Genomic DNA, 17,445 nt, shown 5'->3' on the forward strand with positions numbered 1-17,445 from the left:
GTTTGTAATAGCTCAAACTTGGAAACAGTCCAAATGCCCATCAACTGGAGACTGGATAAAAAAATGTGGTATTTTTATAAAATGGAGTACTACTCAGCCATAAAAAATGAGAAATTAGAGACATTTATAGCTAAGTGGATGCACATTGAGGCAATATTCTTAAGTGAAATAAATAGGACACACATGTATAAATACCGAATAGTTTCTCTGGTGTGAGAAACTGAAAGTGTAAATAAGGACTAAATGTATAATAGGTAATGTGAAATAGGAAGAAAAGGGGCAAAGGGGAAGGAAATGGGAGGGCTAGGGGAAAGGATAGAAGGGAATGGGATTAATATGAGAAAATGGAAAAATAGGAACAAAATCTTTGTAAATAGGGAGGACTGGAGGGGTTGAAGGGAGGGCTGGGCAAGGGTGAAAAATAAGAACCAAGAGAGACTATGTAAAGGTGCAAATTTCCAATGACGAATGTCATTATATTGTACACCTAAAATGTACCAATGATTAGAATGAATAATCGATAATGTAAAATAGGAAGAAAAGGTCCAAATGGGTAGGGGTAGTGGGAGAGGCAGGGGAAAGGAAAGAAGGGAAAGGAAAAATGCTGAGAAATGGAAAAAATGGAAATAAAGTCTTTGTAAATAGGGAAGGGCGGAGGGGGTGAAGGGAGGGCTAGGAATGGGGAAAAAATAAGAACCAAGATGCGTTATGTAAAGGTACAATTCCCAGTGAGAGATGTAATTGTGTTGTGTACCTACAATGTACCAATAAAAGAATTTAATATAAAAAAAAAAAGATTTGCTTCTCTGTTTTCCTCTAAGAATCAATGCTTTTGGCTCTTACATTTAGGTCTTTGATTCATTTGAAGGCCAAGGTTACGTGAGGTGTGAGGTAGGGGCCCAAACTCATTCTTCTACATGTGACCCCTTCACTTTTAATCTTTGCCAGTGTCTTCTCTTAGTTTGTCCTCATGTGACAAAAATTGTCCTTTGGAGAACAGAAACAGATCTAGTTTCTCAAAGTCAGGTTGTTCCTGGAACTCTCTTCTTATCTGAACCCCATCTGTTTGTAGGGGAGGCAGTAACTGAGAACACCTAAGTCTCAATCCTCCAGAACCTTAAGGCTGGAAAGACATAAGATTTCATTTTCACTGTGGCAATCATCATTTTAGCATTGAAAGCTAATCCCCTTCCTAATGGCGTCAAAGGCCTTCTAGAACTGCAAGCTGTCTATGGAGTTAATTAATTGTTTCATTCTAATAAACACTGAAATGACTGGCAAAGCAAACAGCAGGAAAGATAATGGTGGAAAACACAAAATCTAACTAACCACAAAATGAGAAGCGAACCCTTAGCAATTCTACCTTGGTAACCAAGGTGACAGTGACCTCTTGGTTCTCCCAAGCCATGAACTTTTTCTAACTCTATTCTGGCCTCTCTAACCAGGAGCTCCCTGTCCCTCGCATTTGTTCCTCATAAGTCACTCTGATCTCCTTCCTCCCTGCAGAGGCACCTCCTGCTCCCAGCTTCCTTTCCCCTTCTATCTACTCTCTGTGCCACAGCTTAAACTACCCTGACCAGAATCCTCCCCCAGCTACATCCTCCCTCCTCTCTCATTCCTGCCACTGTCCCCAGAGATGGTGAAAAAGATTTCTCTCAGAGGCCCAACTCAGTGACCTCTCTCTCCCAAACTGCCCCACCTCTGGCTCCCTGTTCTGCATGGGTCAAAGTCTCTGTTTTGCTGTGGCTGTCAGTCCCTATCAGCCCCTGCCTTGATCCACAAGTTTACCTCTAGTAACACTACCAGCTAGTAAATTTCCCCTTGTCACATCTTTGCCTCTGAAACATGACACCCATGTGAGTAGACCATACCCCTACATGGATTGTAGAAGAGAAAGCCAAGATCAGTTCTCATTGAAGACAGCACCATGACAACAGAAACCACAGGGAATCAGACAGGACACATCTGCCTGCACCCTGATCCTCCCACCTCTGGGGAAACCCCTGAGCTATAATTCTCATCTTGACCTACCCATGCCTCACCCTGCCCCTCCCCACAGGGCGAGGTCCAATAACTTCAAGAAGGAGTCAGGGATCAGCGTCCAGGAGCAAGAACGGGCAGGAGGTGAGCCAGAGCATACAGGTATGTTGTGACGGGACACAAGAAAGGGCTGAAGGGGAAGGGGAGAGAGCAGAGGGGCAAGGTGTGAAGTGAGGGGCAGGAGAAACAAAGATATTGAGCAAGAAGGAGCAGAAGGACAAAAGCCTAGAGCCAACTGCAAAAGGCTCCAGCCTGCTCTGGGGTAAGACAGGAAGGTGCAGTGGGGAGGTAGATGAGGAGGAATGAGAATGCTTCCTGACTGCAGCACAGAGGCCTGCATGACGGGTTGCTCTATGGCCATTGTCCACCTTCCTGCTGCCCATGTGGCTGTAGGAACAGAGGCTTCTACTAGGGAAAGAAAAGATGACTTCTCCATTAATCCCCTTCGTGGCAAAGCAAAAAGAAATTTGGAATAAGAAGTAGAGTAAGGAGTTCCGGCCATGAAATGAGATGGTGGTAGCCTAAATGCATACTACTAAGTGAGAAAAGCCATCTGAAAATGCTGCATCGTTCAGGACTCCAGCTAGATGATATTCTGCAAAAAAGCACAATGTGGAGACAGTAAAAGATCAGCGGTTAGTAGGGATCAGGGAAGGAGAGATGAATAAGCAAAGTGCAGATTTTAGGGCAGTGAAACTACTTTCTGTGATACTGAAATAGGGGACACATGGCATTACACATTTCTCAAAATCCACGGAATGCACAGCTCCAGGGTAAACTGTGGACAAATGTAAATTATGGACTCTGGGTGATAAACTATGGACTGCGTGGTTCATCAAGTATAACACACGTCCCACTCTGGTGGATGCTAATAGTGGGAGAGGCAGTACTGGGAAGAAAGGACAGCAGATATACGGGAGCTGTTTGTGCCTTCTGCTTAACTTTGCTGTGAACCCAAAACTTCTCCTAAAAGTGAGCCAACATTTAAGTTGTTAGGTCAGGAATCTGTCCCAGGAACAGAAAGATGACCAATACAGAAAACTGGTACCAGAGAAGTGAAGTCATTGTTGTGAGTATTCCTGGCCATATGACTCATTAGCCTTTGGAACTGGTTTGCCTGAGGAGTTGGAAAGACTTAAAGATAAAGGCTAGAGAAGCCCGACAGTAGTGTAAGCAGAGTTGTATGGGCAATTCTGGGGGGCTCAGGAGGCCAAAATGCTGATAGGGATACAAACAGTAAAGTCTGTGCTCATGGGATCTCAGGCAGGAACAAGGACTCTATAGAGAACTGGACTACAGGCCATTTGTATTACATTCTGGCAAAGAATTTTCTACATTTTGTCCATGTCATAACACTTTGTGCAATCCTGAGTTGAAGGATACCAGACTAATCTGGCAGAGGAAATTTCAAGGCAGCACAACATTCAAGCTATGGTATGAGGTCTGCTGGCTGCTTTTAGTCAGATTTCCAGTGAGAATCAGAAGAAAGAAAAAAAAAAAACAGAACTGAAAATTTTGAAAAATTGGCAGTTTAGCCAGAAAAGAAGCATGGTAAAGTTGGAGCTAAGGAGAGTGTGGTTGCAGAAAAGACTGATGTCATGAAAAAGAAGCCAAGAACTTTGCAACAGGACAATAGGAGAGATGCCTTGAGGGCATCTCAATAATTGGTTAGACTTCATTCATCAGCACAGGCTCAAGAGTATAAAAGTGTAAAGTTGTTTAAGAGATTTTGCTTTGGGAAGAGAGCCCAAGGGCACCCTGCTCACTCAGGGGTGCCTAGGGAAGCATTTCTCCAAGTTCAGCAACCCACACACTCAAAGGGCACCACAGCTATGGTCCAAGGGGGGCTGGCTCTTTCTTACATAGGTAATGCAGCAACCTTAGCATCCGGCCTGTAAAGCTAGTTTTGCAAGCATGCAGCATTAAAGAGTTGTGAGGTGGTGGGAGCTTCCACTCAGACTGCAGAGGAAGGTCTGAGAGTTCAGGGTCAGAGTCCCTGCAGAGAGCCCCTCAGAGTCCCTGCAGGGAGCCCCTCATTGTGTGAAGCTATGGGAGTAAAGTTGAAGATGTTGTGGAGACCCCGGGAAGTTAGAGACCCAGGAAGTTAGAGATGCCAGGAATGTGGAATATTCCCTGAGGAAAGCTACAAGCACTGAGCACAGCCAGCCCAGGAGAGGCCTTGTGGGCTGGGCTGCAAGTGGTAAGGCTGTAGGGGTGAGGCCACCCAAGCCCTCTGGACCTCACATCTCACCTCCTTATGCTCTGATGCAGACATGAAGCTACAGGACTTAGGTTTTCCCTGCTGGCTTTTGTTCTTGACTTGGTTTTATTCTTTTCTATTCCCCTAATCATCCCTTCTGAAATGGAAATGTTTACCCTGTGCTATTGTATCTTGGGAGTGTGTAACTGGATTTTTGCATTTTACAGGAGTTCATAGCTAAGAGTTTGCCTTGAGTCTTAGAGGAGCCTTTGGACTTGAACTTTTGAACAATGTTGGAAATGTTGAGACTTTGGGGGAGGGATTAGCATATTTTCAGGTTGTACATAGGATAGTTGTATCACGATAGATGAAAATATGACCTTATTATTGTCTCTATTTGGAGATGAAGTATGTTTTAAGGAGATGTGTTTGGGTGTCAAGTTGACAAGGGGTTGACTTGTGATGTTAATCTTGATTATCAACTTGATTGGTGTGAGACACACCTATAAGATTAGTAAAGCATACTTTGAGGTGTGTCTGGGTGGGTCATGGAGTCATAACCTTGGGGACTATATCTGGTCCCCGGCCCCTTCCTTTCCAACTTTTCCTTGCTTCTCAGATGTCATGAGTTGAGCAGCTTTCCTCCACCACAGCTCTCCAGCATGTTTTTGCCTTGGATTCCACCAACCATGGTCTGAAACCTTTGAAACCATAAGCCAAAATAAACCTCTCAGCTGGGCATCGTGGCACACACATGGAATCCCAGCACTTAAGAGGCTGAGGCAGGAGGATTGCCATGAGTTCCAGGACAGCCTGGGCTACATAATGAGTTCGAGGCCAGCCTGAACTAATAGAGAGACCCTGTCTCAAAAAGCCAAAAATCAAAACAAAACAACAACAACAAAATGAACCTCTCCTCTTTTAAGTTGGTATGTCCCTTTGTCACAGGAACAGAAGGGTAACTAATATGGAGGCCTGAACAAAATTTAATAGTAGAGCCAGAGCTCAGCTCCAATCCTCTTGCTGGCTCCAAGTTCATCTAGCTGTCCATGTCTCACCTGCCTCCCTGAGGCTGGGTCCAGAAAGCACAAGGTCATATGTGTCCCTGCCCCCCCTCCACCAGAAGTCTCATGAGAGAGGGTCATGAGAGGGAAGTCCTCAGGGTGGGCCAGATCCCTGGAGGAAAACTAGGGCCACATAAGAGTCTAGCTATGGGGACAGGGAAAGCAGAGAAAAAGACTTTTCAAGCCTCCCTTGACTGTTGTCACCAAGGCCAGGAGGTCCAAACACAGAAAATCTGTGGCTTCCAGCAGACCACCAGTTCACCAGGCCCAGCAAATATCTTGCACTGGCCTCCAGCTCAAGAAATGCTCATAAATGTACAAATTAAATACCAAAGTGCTAAGGGGCCCCTGAGTGGGTAAGTGAGCTATATTAGGTAGGGCCCAAGACAAAAGGTCCTTGGCAGGGTAGAGTTTTAGCCAACTTTGAAAGGAGGCACAGGATATGAACTTGGCATAGGAGAGACACCATGAAGCATAGCTTCTCTGGAGGGAATCATGCACAAAGATGATCAGGCCTCTAAGTGAAGAGACCTGTCGTGGTCCCAACATTTCATATAAGTCATGGGACACACAAAACACATCTCCCAGAAAGCAAAAATTAAGCATCCACAAAGCTCAGATTCTCCTTTGCCCAGTTCCTCCATCAAGTATTGGATGAAGCTACATTTCCTTAAGCCTGATTCCAACTCTGCAACAGAGCTCTTAGGGGAAATCCACCTAAAGTCCCAGAGTCTAAAGCCACCCTTCCAGCCAGGCCCTGGGCCTCCTGGAGAAAGCTGGACAGGACAGACCTCTGAGACCCACTCTGCGCCTCTGTCTTCTCCAGGATTTTCCCCAGAGGTTCTGATCTAGAGAATGAAAGACAGTTACCTATGAAAGCAAGGCCCTCTATGAGTTCTTCAACCCACCCATAGCTCAAGCTCAAGTTGGGTCTTGGACCCTGGGCCCCACCTGTGGGAGCTGAGAAGCATAGTTAGAGAGCCAGAGGAATCCCTGAGTGGGATTTCAAGGTCAATGAGAACCTAGGAAGTCAGCGACAGCAGTGAGGGCAGATTCTCTGTTGAGAAATGTCATGGTGAGGAGTTGGGTCTCAATACCATTGAGCAGGACAAGTGAGGGACCTGAGAAACTAGGGCTGGGAGACGGCAGTGGCCAGTGGCTGCAGCAGTCAGTGCGCTGTGCAAGAGCAGGGTCTCCCAGGGACTCTGCACACAGCGAGCCTTGGTGGGGGGCCCCACCCCAAGCATAAGGGAGGACAGAGGTGGTTACCGGGCCTCCCAGCAGCTCTACCCTCAACTACTCACGCAAGATTTTACTGGTAGCATGACTGTCCCCTCCTCTCAAAGGGAAAAGGGAGAGTGACTCACTGTATTGTGACCTGGGGTGACCCTGGATGCTGCCAGATGTCCTCTTTATAGCCTTGGATGCCCAAGGGATCACCACTCAAGTACCCTCTGAGGGGCCAGAGAAGGCTGGGCAAGACCCTGGAAACTCGTGTTGAATCACTCTGCAGTGCTTAAAACCTGCAGTGTGCTGGGATCCAAAACCAGGGTTCACTTTAAAGAGAAGAATAGAGCCAAGCGTGGTGGCGCACACCGGTAATCCCAACACTTGGAAGGCTGAGGTAGGAGAATCACCTCAAGTTTGAGGCCGGTCTGGGCTACATAGCAAGTTAAAGTCCAGCCTGAACTAAATAGCAAGACCCTGTCTCAAAAAAAAGAAGAGAGAGAGAGAGAGAGAGACAGAGGAAGAGGAAGAGAAGAGTAGGCCAGAGCCAGCCAGGCATGGTGGTGCAGACCTGTAACCCCAGCACTCTGAGAGGCTGAGGCAGGAGGTTTGTAAGTTTGAGCCCAACATACACAATGTAGTGACTAAGCAAGACACTGTCTCAAAATATAAAATTTGAAAAGGACTAGGGATATAGCAAAGGCTCTAGATTCAATCAATTCTCAGGTGAGAGAGAGAAAGAGACACAAACACATACACAGAGAGAGACAGAGACTGACAGAGCTGATACTTATACATATGTGTATGTTTCTTATAAGGCCCAAACCCTTTCTATTTACTCTTCAGTTGTCTTCTCTCAATGACTCTAGGAGATAAGTGCTGCCCTTATTTTCAGTTCACAGTTGAGAAAACAGAGGTCCAAAGAGTTTAAGCAATGTGCCCAGGGTCACACAGCTAGGCCTAGTGGTGTGACTTATCGGGACTCAAACTCTGCCAGCCTGTCCCCAGATCCAACCCTTTGAACTTCTACTATAAATTTCAAAATTGGGCTCCCAAAAAGTATTTTGTCACATCGAAAGGTAGTTTTGCTATTGGTACACACAGCTCTGTGTGTCTGCAGGACACAATTGACACTCTGTGGCCTTGGAAGGGCAGGGCTCAGGGCCTGCTGGGACTCGTGGAAGCCTGGGGTGAGGAGCGGGCTCTGTGCTAGGACAACATCCACATAGGGTAAGACGAGTGAGCCCACACATCTAGGTGAGAAAGTCCACGGGGATATAGAGGATTGCAGATGAAGGGGAGAACAGAAGGCACATAGATGAGGCCTGGGTGGCCCTGGGGACAATGTGTAGGAGCCCAGTGACCTGAGCTACCTCCCACTTGGGCTGGGGCAAGTGGAGGAAAATCGGCAGGCTAAGGAGCATGGTACTCCACAGTGCTGGCCTGAGACAAACCTATTTCCCTCCATAAAACACCTAAGCCCTCTGCTCTGCTCCATTCCCTAGCGATGAGACACAAGAGCCTGGCCCTGGCCTACACCCTGGCTGCCATCTTGGCTCTACAGATGGCGACCACAGAGCGCCCCCCACGGACTCTGCCCAGCAAGGCGCAGGTGTTTGCGGACCTGAGTGCCCAGGAGCTAAAGGCAGTGCACAGCTTCCTCCAGTCCCAACAGGAGCTGGGGCTGCAGCCCTCAAGGACACCGACCATGGCCAAGAACTCGGTGTTTCTCATTGAGATGCTGCTTCCCAAGAAGCAGCGTGTGCTGAGATTTCTGGACACGGGAGGAAGGCCTCCTGTGCGGGAAGCCCGGGCCATTATCTTCTTTGGGGCCCAGGAGCACCCCAATATCACCGAGTTTGTTGTGGGGCCCCTGCCACAGCCCTCCTACATGCGACCACTGTCACCGGGGCGGAGGCACCAGCCCTCCTGGGCTTCCAGGCCCATCACCACAGTAGAGTACACCTTCCTCTTCAACACCCTGAAGGAGGCCACCAAGCCCCTGCATCAGTTTTTTCTGGATACCACAGGCTTCTCATTCCAAGACTGTGGCAACCAGTGCTTGACCTTCACCGATGTGGCCCCTCGGGGCCTGGCCTCTGGCCAGCGCCGCAGCTGGATTATCTTACAGCGCAATGTAGAAGGCTATTTCTTGCACCCCACTGGGCTGGAGCTCCTGGTGGACCATGGCAGCATGGATGTCCAGCACTGGACAGTGGAGCAGGTCTGGTACAATGGGAAGTTCTACCAGACCCCAGAAGAGCTGGCCCAGAAATATGCAAATGGAGAAGTGGACATAGTGATCCTCGAGGGACCACTGCCCAAGGGCCAGGGGACTGAGAGGCCAGAGGATCCGCCCTTGTTTTCCTCCTACAAGCCCCGAGGGCACTTCCCCACCCCCAGCCACATGCGCGGCCCCCGCCTGGTCCAGCCTCACGGCCCTCGCTACAAGCTGGAGGGCAACACTGTGCTCTATGGGGGTTGGAGCTTTGCCTTCCGGCTGTGCTCTTCCTCAGGGTTGCAGGTCCTGAATGTGCATTTCGGGGATCAGCGCATCGCTTATGAAGTCAGTGTGCAAGAAGCTGTGGCGCTGTATGGAGGACACACACCCGCGGGCATGCAGACCAAGTACATCGATGTGGGCTGGGGCCTGGGCAGTGTTTCTTATGAGTTAGCCCCTGGCATTGACTGCCCGGAGACGGCCACCTTCCTGGACACCTTCCACTATTATGATGTTGATGACCCTGTCCTCTACCGCAGAGCTCTCTGCCTCTTTGAGATGCCCACGGGGGTGCCACTTCGACGGCACTTTGACTCCAACTTTAATGGTGGTTTCAACTTCTATGCAGGGCTGAAGGGTCAGGTGCTAGTGCTACGGACAACCTCGACAGTCTACAATTACGATTACATTTGGGACTTCATCTTCTATCCAAACGGGGTGATGGAAGCCAAAATGCACGCCACAGGCTATGTCCATGCCACCTTTTACACCCCTGAGGGGAAGCGCCATGGCACTCGCCTGCATACCCACCTGCTCGGGAACATGCACACCCACTTGGTGCATTACCGTGTAGACCTGGACGTGGCAGGTAGGACTCACAACCAGGCCTGTGGGTCACACACCTGCACCCCCCAGTAACTTACACTTTAGTGACCCCAACTGCTTCTCACCTGGGCTGGGGCAAGGGGAGGAAGCTCAATCCATAGGAAAATCATAAGGCTCTCTAACTACCTTCATAAAATCAGGAGTGTTTGCCCAGCCTGCTCCTGTTTTGTATAAACTAGAGGTTTAGGTCTCCCTGAGTAACCCCCAAACTGCACCCTGTATGCCACAGTGTGGCCCTGTCCTTGCCCTGCAGCTGAGCTGAGTAGAAAGGTGTGCATGAGCTAGGGGAGGAGATCGCTGTCTAGCACTTTGAGCTGGGGTACAGCGACACCTGAGGATACCCAGTGTTTCTCTCCATGAACGATGTCACCATAGAAGAGTGGCATGGGTGTCATGCCCAACATCACATCCCAAAGCAAAACAAGGCCGCTATGAGCAGGTGGGCGGCTTCCACCTGCTGGTGCAGAGGGAACCAACTGCTGACTCTCGTGCCCTGGGCTGCCCTGCTCTGGGGTTGCAACCACATCAATGGGTTTAGCACAGCCCTTGAGACACCTCCCAGAGTCATACCAGGATTGATGCTTTTACCATGACTGAATCATAAGCTTTTCTCCAGCTCCTCTGATTTTTATTATCCCCTCTCTCCATCCCCAGAACTAACACTGAACACAAGCCCAGTGCCCTCTTCTGCCTGATGGTTTCAGCTATTGGGTGGAGGTCCCAGGGAGGAAGAGGGAGGTTTCAGTTCCAAGTGCTTTGTTCTCATTCTCCTTTTCTCTATATGAGGTGTGGCTGAAATATAAGGTCAATGTTAAAAAAAATTTTTAATTCTTACAGAAAAAGACACATTGCCATGAATCCTTTTCAAAATACTCCTCCTCACTTTGAATACATTCTTCTCATCATTCTTGCCACTTTCTGGAGCAGCTCTGGAAGTTCTCTTTCATGAGTGTCTTTAGTTGTGCTGTTCTTGATGTCTTGAATCAGTTCTAACCGTTCCCCTTCCATGGTCATTTGGACTTTGGGAAAGAACCAGAAATCATATGGTGCCAGATCTGGTGAATAAGATGGATGAGGATGCTTTTACAAGCCTGCCTTTCCAGAGGATGGCACTGGGCAGCACATTCCGCATATTTTGGTTCATACCTTATAAAGGCACTCGGGAAAGAGGGCTTCTAGAACTGCTTCAGAAAGTGGCAAGAAAGATGGCATAAGTTTGTTCAAAGTGAGGGGGACGATTTTGAGGGACATTAATGGCAATGTGTCTTTTACTGACCAAAGTTTTTTTTAATTTAAACCTTCCCTATGTATTTGGATCACACTGTGTATACCTCCAGGGACCAAGAATAGTTTCCAGACGCTTCAGATGAAGCTAGAAAACATCACCACCCCCTGGAGCCCAAGACACCACCTGGTCCAGCCTACCCTTAAGCAGACTCAGTACCCCTGGGAGCACCAGGCGGCCTTCCGCTTTGGGGAGACTCTGCCCAAGTACCTGCTCTTCACCAGCCCTGAGAAGAACCCCTGGGGTCACAAGCGCAGCTACCGCCTGCAGATCCACTCCATGACGGGGCAGGCGCTCCCCTCGGGCTTGCCAGAGGAGCGGGGCATCACCTGGGCCAGGTGAGGGGACCCAGGGGGCTGGTGAGGTTCACCCGCCTCCTCAGTGTCCCTGTGTGTCTGTCTGCGTCTGTCTGTCTGTCTGTCTATGCTTCCGTCACGAGGCTCTGTGTCTGTGCATGAGTCTGGGCAAGCATCTCCCAGTCCTCTACTGACAGTGGGCTGTCTGGCTTCCACCCTGGGGAAGTAGCAATGTCCTCATCTCTCACGCTGAGGGTGCTCCCTGGGAGGGGCTGGGTGGCCACTTCTGCACCCAAAGCCACCTGGCTTCCCCTCAACCACAGGTACCCTGTGGCTGTGACCAAGTACCGGGAGTCAGAGCGGCGCAGCAGCAGCATCTACAACCAGAACGACCCCTGGGCCCCCCCTGTGGTCTTCCAGGAGTTCCTTCGTAACAATGAGAGCATTGAGAATGAGGTACCCTCCCAGTCCCCACCCTGCCCCCCTCTGGCCTCATCACTAGCGGAGTGTGCTAAGCAGCCTTGTCCCTGTCCTTGTCCCAGGGCTCTCTGGGTGGAGGCCAAACTCAGAGGTCCCAAAATATCTGCCCAGCTCTGCAAACAGGGGCTTGGAGGCCACTCCAGAAGCTTCTAGAACCTGGTATGGCCTCAGTGGTCAGTACTCAGCCAGCCCTCTCTCCTGCAGGACTTGGTGGCCTGGGTGACAGTGGGTTTCTTACACATTCCCCACTCAGAGGACATCCCTAACACAGCCACACCGGGGAACTCTGTGGGCTTCTTGCTCCGGCCCTTCAACTTCTTCACAGAGGACCCGTCCTTGGCATCCAGAGACACTGTGATGGTGTGGCCCCAGGACAAGGGTCCCAACCACATCCAGCACTGGATTCCCGAGGACATAGACTGCTTGAGGCCTCCACCTTTCAGCTACAATGGCACCTACAGGCCGGTGTGAGGGGCCCAGCCCCAGCTCTCACTTGAAGCCCATGAGCCCCAGAGGACAGGCAATAAACCCTCAGCAACCAGCCTGTGTGCTATTCTTGGGTGTTGGCAGGGAGAGCATGGCCACAGGCACACACGTCCAAGCACACATGGCTGTGGGAACTGTTCACATTCACCTACTACACTCCAAAAAGACCTCCATGACCAGAGCTGAGACCCATGGAGCCAGGAAGAAAGAATGAGTTAGAAAGGTCTAGGGCAGCTGCACACAGTGGTTCAATAAAACAGTTCCCACTCTCCTCTTCTTCCAAGATGCCACTGGGGCTGCCTTGAAGGCTGAGTGCCATTGCGTACTTCGTGTCCCCACTTCTCCTAGGCATCTTCTTGGGTGGTGTTGTGCCAAGCGAGCCGGTAAACCACCAAACACCGGGACCAACGACAAAGTTAAACTGAAGGGAGTTTATTCATGTGCGTGGACTCCACTCCCTAAGTGAAGTGAAGCACTGAGTCCGGGAACAGCACAGTTTATATAGGGTGTTATAGCGGCATATCTTTTATAGGTGTTATTTTAAGAGGAGAAGTTCAAGGGGAGGTTATCATGTTTTGAGTTGCAAGAGTAATTTTTCACAACTCAGCTATCTTGCTGTGTCAGGTACAGTAAAGGGAGGGACCAGGCACTATCTCTTTCAGAGAAGCAATGAAGCAAGTTTACAAAAGCAGAACAAGCAGTCACAAAATCATCTACCTTATAGGGGGGGGGGTATGAGGGGAGTTCATCTACTGGCCAAGATGGCGTTTCTTGGATTTATCCTGGTCTCACAGGTGGCACATTCAGTGGGCACCCAGTGGTGCTTGTTGAGTGACTGAGAGCCTAGGTCATACAAATCCCAAATACGCACCCCTTCCTATCCTCCCCTCCTCTATGCTGCTGAGTCCTCATCCCTTGCCCCAAGTAGTGATCTTGACCATTCCTTGGCTGCCACAGTGCCAGCTCCTAACACCATCCATCCCAAGGTTACAGCAAGAGGACCTGAGCCTCTCTTGCCCTGAGAAAATAGCTCCAAGAATCCCAAGGGCCCCATACCCTCTCTGGCAGGCCACCATTTCTAGCCTCCTTCCCTTATAGCTCCAGCTGCTACATTCTAGCATTGCTCCCATCCTTCCTGTAAACAAACTCCACAATGTGCCTGGCCAGGGATACAGAGGCGAGGAAAACAAAGTCCTTGTCCTCAAGACTCCCTCAGTCCCATGGGAGACAGGCCTGAGGAGGGCCACCAGACAGAGGTGGATGTCCTCAGACAGTCACGTTCTGAGTTTTTGGTGTATTTTTTACTTATAAAAACTGGCAGTCTGGTCTGACCCTAGAACTGCCAGTGGCCCCAGTTGGTTAGACATAGTGTGGCCTCTGCGAACTCACTCAACAGTTGTTCATTGTGTGACCCCAGCATTCTCAAGTACTCAGCACCCCCAGGCCCCCAGGCAAGTGAATCCCCGATGATCACCGTGTGCACTTGAGAGGGGAACGGTCCCTGTTGCCCAGCCCTCCTTAGGCAAGAGAACAGAGAGAAGCAGGTGTTCCCAGCCAAGTCCCAGCCACAAGCCAAGAGCAGGAGTCCGCAGAAGTCAGGTGGTCCAGAGTCCTCAGTGTTGGTCTGACTGATCCTCTCACAACCCAGATGCCCCCAAGAAGCCCAGTCAAGCTGGATATCATGGCCCATGCAGCTGACTAAGTAATCATCCTTGAGAATGACTTGCAGCTCTTACAGGAACAGAAAGTGGCATAAACAGGACAAGGTATCCATTAGCGCAGGCTCACATAAAGGTGGGGACAAACAAGAAACCCTGGGGCTCTGAGCAGTTTCATCAAGGCAGGCTTTGGGGGCCTTTCCCAAACCTCCAGGGAACCCATGGGGCCAATCCCCCTATCCCTCAGCCATCCTTCTGTTTTTGGGTAACCCTAAACCTTTCCTCTTGGCTAGGTTTCCTAACCATGAGTCCCCTTCACGTATGAGCAGAGGTCCCTGAAAGCCAAGCCTTCACTCCTCCTGACAGGGGATCCTGCCCACCAGGACCAGGACTTGTGAGCCCCAAACAAATTGCCGCCCCTTGGCCCAAACTATCAAGAATTTCAGGATGGTGACAGCAGAGCACTGACACCGTGCTAGGCTCGGCCCACATGCTGGTCCTGCTGTCTGTCAGTGGCAACCACTGTGGACCACAGCAACATCCCAGGACCGCAGGCTGTTTCCCACACTGTGTTTAATCATAATGCATCAAGACAGCATGTAATCATCTCATCAAAGCATTTTAAGCCTCCCAAAAGGAAATACATATTTATTAAATTGATATGACACTTGTGGCAAATATTTCATTTTAACTAAAGGCAGTATTACCAGTTTAACTAAATTTAACTTACGCAATTCAGAGCAATTACACATTAACCCTAACTTATCTTGGCAGTAAGCTTTTCCACTGAAAAGACACGATTAGCTAAATAGATTTCTCAACTACTGTAGGTTCCTCAAGGATAAATCCTAAGTGCCTGGTTAGCTAGGAGCTATTTCTCAGAGCACAACTATTATTTGGCTGATTAATGTGTCCTCATTTGCTGTACCCCTCCCAGTTAGAGGGAGATGTTTGTATTTGGAGCCGCACATGTAGTAATTGACTTGCTCTTTTGAACTGCATGGATTCCCTGTCCTGGGGACGCTTCAAGTCCCACTTCCACATTATAGAACTGCTTTTTTTTTCCAAAACATTCTTACATAATTGAGATCTTGTTGATTATATTGAGAATCACTATAGACATTTCACTTTGGACACAATTCTTAATCCATGTACCAAAAACCTAAAAAGCCATATATTGTGTATCAATAAACGTAATATATTATATTAACAGACTCAAGGACAAAAACCATATGATCATCTCAATAGATGTAGAAAAGGCATTTGACAAAATCCAACACTCATTCATGATAAAAACCCTACAGAAAATTGGAATAGAAGGTCTTTATCTCAACTTGATTAGGGCTATCTATGAAAAGCCAACAGCCAGCATCATACTAAATGGTCAAAAACTGAAAACTTTCACACTAAAATCAGGAACAAGACAAGGATGCCCACTATCACCACTCCTGATCAATATAGTTCTGGAAACATTAGCCACAGCAATTAGAAAAGAGAAAGAAATAAAAGGAATAAAAATAGGAAAGGAAGAAGTTAAACTGTCATTATTTGCTGATGATATGATACTTTACATAGAAGACCCAAAATAATCAGCCAAAAGATTTCTAGACTTAATTGACAGATTCAGTAGAGTTTCTGGATATAAGATCAACACTCAAAAAACAATAGCCTTTTTATATACAAATAATAGACTCACTGAGAGAGAAATTAGGGAAACAATTCCTTTTACAATAGCATCCAAAAAATGAAATATCTAGGAATCAGTCTAACAAAGGAAGCAAAAGACCTCTACTGTGAAAACCATAGCACTTTGAAAAAGGAGATTGAGGAGGATATAAGAAAATGGAAAGACATCCCTTGTTCCTAGGTAGGAAGAATCAATATAGTGAAAATGGTCATACTTCCAAAACTATTATATAGGTTTAATGCAATCCCAATTAAAATTCCAACAATATATTTCACAGAACTAGAGAAAACAATCCAAAAATTCATTTGGAACCAGAAGAGACCTAGAATAGCAAAAGAAATTTTTAGCCAACAGAGATATGGCTGGGGGTATTACAATCCTCAACTTGAAATTATACTACAAAGCTACTGTGATAAAAACAGCATGGTATTGGCAAAGAAACAGACCTGAGAATCAGTGGACTACATTAGAAGATGCAGAAACAACTACAGATGTGCTCAGCCACCTCATCTTTGACAAAGGAACCAACCATCATCACTGAAGGAAAGATAGCCTATTTAGTAAATGGTGTTGGAAAAACTGAATTTCAACCTGCCAAAGATTAAAACATGACCCATGCCTATCACCATGCACTAAACTAAGATCGAAGTGGAGTAAAGATTTAAATATTAGGACAGAAACACTAAATTTTCTGGAAGATAGGTAGAACTCTTGAAGATATTGGTATAAGAAAATACTTTATGAACAAAACCTCAGTGCCATGGGAACTTGCACAGAGAATCAACAACTGGGATCTTATCTTATTAAAAAGCTTCTGCACTGCAAGAGAAACCACCAACAGAGCTAAGAGAAAACCTACAATGTGGGAAAAAATTTTCAGCAACTGTACCTTAGACAAAGGACTACTATCTAGAATATATAAAGAACTTTAAAAAATCAGACCCCCCCAAATTCAAAGACCCAATTCAAAAATGGACATCTGAAATGAACAGACATTTCTCAGACAAACAAGAAAAAGCAGCAAATAAATATACGAAAAAATGTTCAACATCACTGGTTATTTGAGAGATGCAGATGAAAACAACACTGAGATTCCACCTCACCCCCAAAAGAATGGCTGCTATTAAGAAATCATCTAATAACAAATGCTGGGTGGGGTGTGGGGAGAAAGAAACACTTCTCCGTTGTTGGTGGGAGTGCAGACTGGTGCAACCACTATGGAAATCAGTATGGAGATATCTTAAAGAACAAGGCTTAGAGGTTCCATTCGACCCAGCAATCCCCCTGCTGGGTATCCTCACAAAAGAATTAAAAGAATCTTACCACAGCGATACATGTGCACCCGTGTTTATAGCTGCACAGTCCGTAATAGCGAAGCTTGGAAACAGCCCAAGTGCCCATCAACTGGAAACTGGATAAAGAAGATGTGGGTTTTTTTATAAAATGGAGTATTACTCAGCCATAAAGAACGAGAAACTAGAGTAATTTATAGCTAAATGGATGCATACTGAGGGAATATTCTTACGTGAAAGAAATAGGACACACATGTGTAAATACCGAATAGTTTCTCTAGTGTGAGAAACTGAAAGTGTAATTAAGGATACACATGGATGAAATTGCCTAATAACATATTTCTCAGATTGTTTCCATTGCATGTCATATGACTGTATCAAAATTGAAATTAGGGAGAAGCTTGGCTTATGTGGAGTCTGCTAACTCACTGGAGTTTTTTTCCAGATCATTATTTGTTCAATGTTGGTTTGGGGGATCTTTCTGAAACAAGTTACATCCTCTGGTGTCTTGTTGGTGCTTGAGATGCTTTCTTAAGTTATATGGAAAAACGTTTAAGTGCTTTTCAGTTTTGTTTTGGCTGAGTTCTACTGTATTTGAATATTATTGTAGTTTTTTCCCCTTGC

The 17,445-nt window shown here is 47.4% G+C and overlaps 1 protein-coding gene across 1 annotated transcript; it reads left to right on the plus strand.

Annotated features, from left to right (window-relative positions):
* Positions 1 to 2,059: 2,059 nt before the first annotated feature.
* Aoc1 (amine oxidase copper containing 1) lies at positions 2,060 to 12,260 on the plus strand. Its single transcript, XM_004860401.4, has 5 exons — positions 2,060 to 2,142; positions 8,037 to 9,620; positions 10,975 to 11,260; positions 11,542 to 11,674; positions 11,903 to 12,260. The coding sequence occupies exons 2-5, from the start codon at positions 8,039 to 8,041 to the stop codon at positions 12,167 to 12,169; spliced, it is 2,268 nt and encodes a 755-aa protein (XP_004860458.2). The 5' UTR covers positions 2,060 to 2,142; positions 8,037 to 8,038; the 3' UTR covers positions 12,170 to 12,260.
* Positions 12,261 to 17,445: the final 5,185 nt, after the last annotated feature.

The sequence above is a fragment of the Heterocephalus glaber genome, unplaced genomic scaffold, assembly GCF_053883595.1.
Source record: "Heterocephalus glaber isolate CG9 unplaced genomic scaffold, H.glaber_assembly_v1.0 deba00000818, whole genome shotgun sequence".
NCBI classification, from domain to species: domain Eukaryota; kingdom Metazoa; phylum Chordata; class Mammalia; order Rodentia; family Bathyergidae; genus Heterocephalus; species Heterocephalus glaber.